Source organism: Folsomia candida, unplaced genomic scaffold (genome assembly GCF_002217175.1).
Source record: "Folsomia candida strain VU population unplaced genomic scaffold, ASM221717v1 Fcan01_Sc039, whole genome shotgun sequence".
In the NCBI taxonomy this organism is placed as follows: Eukaryota; Metazoa; Arthropoda; class Collembola; order Entomobryomorpha; family Isotomidae; genus Folsomia; species Folsomia candida.
This window is the reverse complement of record NW_019091231.1, coordinates 704135-707162: the sequence shown is the minus strand read 5'-3', so window position 1 is coordinate 707162 and position 3028 is coordinate 704135. Positions and strand designations below refer to the sequence as shown.

General features: G+C 38.4%; 1 protein-coding gene across 1 annotated transcript; it reads right to left on the bottom strand.

The window, feature by feature from the left end:
• Positions 1–265: 265 nt before the first annotated feature.
• Positions 266–2473, bottom strand: LOC118433035 (zinc finger protein 595-like). The gene is made up of 2 exons (XM_035844578.1): positions 1950–2473; positions 266–1032 (listed from the first exon to the last, which is right to left on the bottom strand). The coding sequence occupies exons 1-2, from the start codon at positions 2073–2075 to the stop codon at positions 604–606; spliced, it is 555 nt and encodes a 184-aa protein (XP_035700471.1). The 5' UTR covers positions 2076–2473; the 3' UTR covers positions 266–603.
• Between the last annotated feature and the right edge of the window lie 555 nt (positions 2474–3028).

The window sequence follows — 3028 nt, the reverse complement described above, 5'->3', positions numbered from 1 at the left end:
TTATAATTGGTAAAATGCGCTAGTGAGTATAATAAGGAGTAAGGAATGGGATGAGACTCACTGTAAACTGTAGAATCCGGATTTAAGGGCCAATGGTCAACGTTTCGAACCTTCGTTCTTCTTCAGGACCGGAGGGAGAATTTTTGGTGACTGCTCACGGGAAGAACCAATTTGAGTGTCAACGAAGGTTCGAAACGTTGACCATTGGCCCTTAAATCCGGATTCTACAGTTTGCAGTGAGTCTCATCCCATTCCTTACTCCTTCACATTTTATAAGACTTACAAAATGTCAATAATAATCAAACATAAGAATGTGAATATTTAGAAAATTTCTTGATTGGTTAAAATCACTTAGGAATATGAGAGTAGTTTCCAGGCAAAGTTGGTGCATATTAAAAATTTATGGACCGATAAGTTCTTCGGTAATGTGCAACTATGAATATTATCGTTTTGGATTAAATTTGGATCGATGCCCATTATATGAATCGTATGCAAATTAAATTATCTGGGCTCGGATGGATAATGAAATTTCCAAGGGTGGATTTGTAAACGACTTATTAATCCCATTAGGCAAAGACATTGTCCGTGTTTTCGGCCGTCCGTCTAACGGGGAATGGAAGAAGATATTCGAAATCGGTTTGCGGCATCATGGGGAAGATCCCTGCAACTGATTGGTGTCTGTCGATAATATAACAATGTTACAATGGCAATGTGCTGCTCCAGAACTTGCTTAACTTTAAATTCCTTTCCGCAAAGTTTGCACTCAAATCGGACCAGATTTTCGGAGTGCACCCGCACAAAATGTTTTTTAACTTGGGCCTTTGTCAGGTAACTTTTATCACAGCCGGGGGATCCGCATGACACCGGGGGCTGATCCAGGCCCTTCTCATGGACCGTGGCTTTATGCACCCGTAAATTGCGGGGTGAGGAATATGTCTTGTTGCAAATCTCGCAGGCTGGTCGGACCAGGGAGGTGTGCATGTTTGCCACGTGCTTTCTCAGGTTGACGCCTTTCACCACCTTTCCGCAAGTCTGTATAAAATTAAGTAACTTGGATTAATCTATGTAGTAGGAACGTCCATATATCACGTCGTAACGAAAATCGCTAATTTTAAGACCATCCACCCACCCAGTTGAGGTGAGCCAAATACTCAATTAAGCCGCATGCTCGGCTCGGCAGAGGTTCAACTGAGCTGAGCGAGTCGAGCTTTTTCGAGCTTCTTGGAAACCGAGCTTGAGCGAGTCGAGATTTTTGGGACCTGAGCTTGAGTGAGTCGAGCCATTTGAGAACCAAGTTTGAGTGAGTCGAGCTTTTTTGAGGTTTTCGGGAAGCGAGCTTTAGCAAGTCGAGCTTTTTTGAGGTTTTCGGGAAGCGAGCTTTAGCAAGTCGAGCTTTTTTGAGGTTTTCGGGAAGCGAGCTTTAGCAAGTCGAGCTTTTTTGAGGTTTTCGGGAAGCGAGCTTTAGCAAGTCGAGCTTTTGAAAACCGCTGCTCGACTTATCTCTTTTTACCCACTTCATCCTCATCCTACTCATGTTATGCCTAGCACGACTGGGACAGGTGACCCAAAACCATCCTACTTACTTTTTGATGACACAATTCATATATGGATGTTCTCAATTAGCATAGGATTTATTTTATACGTCACAAATATAGTTTTCCGTAACCTAAAAAATAATTTCCCCAATGATGAAATGTTCACCAGGTTCAATTCTTTTACCTGACCATAATCATTTACATAATCAATGAAACAAGTATGTAATAGTGATTTGAAAGGTGTCGTTTAACAAGGAAATAAGAAAGTCAACTACTCCAATAATCCAATTCTACATGTCCGATTGAGATTTTACGTCATGAGAGTCATAAAATCGATTTCGTCACAGCTTGGATATTTGAATTGAGTATGCTTTTTGAAATTTTGTAAATATGTACTTATCTATAAAAACTTACTTCACATTTAACTCCAGCGATGTCATCATGTATACGTACGTGTTGGTTGAGAGGGGTCTTTGTTCGGAAAGACTTTTTGCAGTGGCGACACTCGAGGGCGGCCCGCCTTTCGCCGACTTTTTGCATTGTTTCGGCTAGAACGATTTGATCTGAGTATGTATTTATTGTCGTAGCACAACCCTGAATAATATAGTTACACTCTTATATATTGTATATGAAACTTGTACTATACAAGACCGGAGTACAAATTACTTCACCGGCACGGTATTAAGTATACACGGTAGTGTATGAAATGTTGTGGTTACGAAGAAATTACAACTATCTAAGAAACAAGCTGCTACCAATCTAGTAAATCAGTAATTTCCAAGTCAATACCCGTACGGAGTAACTATCTGACTCTCCGATTTTTGATAGATTATTTTATTATACATGCATATATTTTATGTAAGATATCTGTAATTTAAATTTAATTAAGTATAATTGAAAAAATACGTTTGTAATAAGGTTGCTTTCCTCTGATTCAAATAAATATGTTCTGCAATACGAATACGTTAGCAGATATGTAGGTACACATATATATGTATGTACAAACATAGGTAAAAATGGAACTGGCTAAACATTCCTTCTGATGGAAGGGTGCATTTTACATTTTAACAGGGCAAACTCAAGAAGAACTATGTAGGAATATACGTGCAAGAAAACACCTTCGTTACTATGCTGGACCGAAACTCACTGGCTGGTTTGAAGTGGTTGATTATTGTTAAGAAGGGTTGGAAATGGTTGAAATCATTGGTTTCGCCGTGTTTGAAAGGATGAAAATACAATTCCTTTCTAATTGTGTGGTTAAAAATTTTCTCGACTCCTATTCAGACCTCAAAAAGCAGCATTTATTCTTTTTTTAGACTATTAGTTGGTTCTAACTAACAAGTAATGGTGTCTGCTGAAGCTTTAAACATCAACATAAAAATAATTAATGAAACACAACGCAAACGAAATTTATATGCTAAAAAATTCGTACCGATATCAATTTAAATGTGTCCAAGCACATCAAATTTTTGGAAATTTGATATCAAATCAAA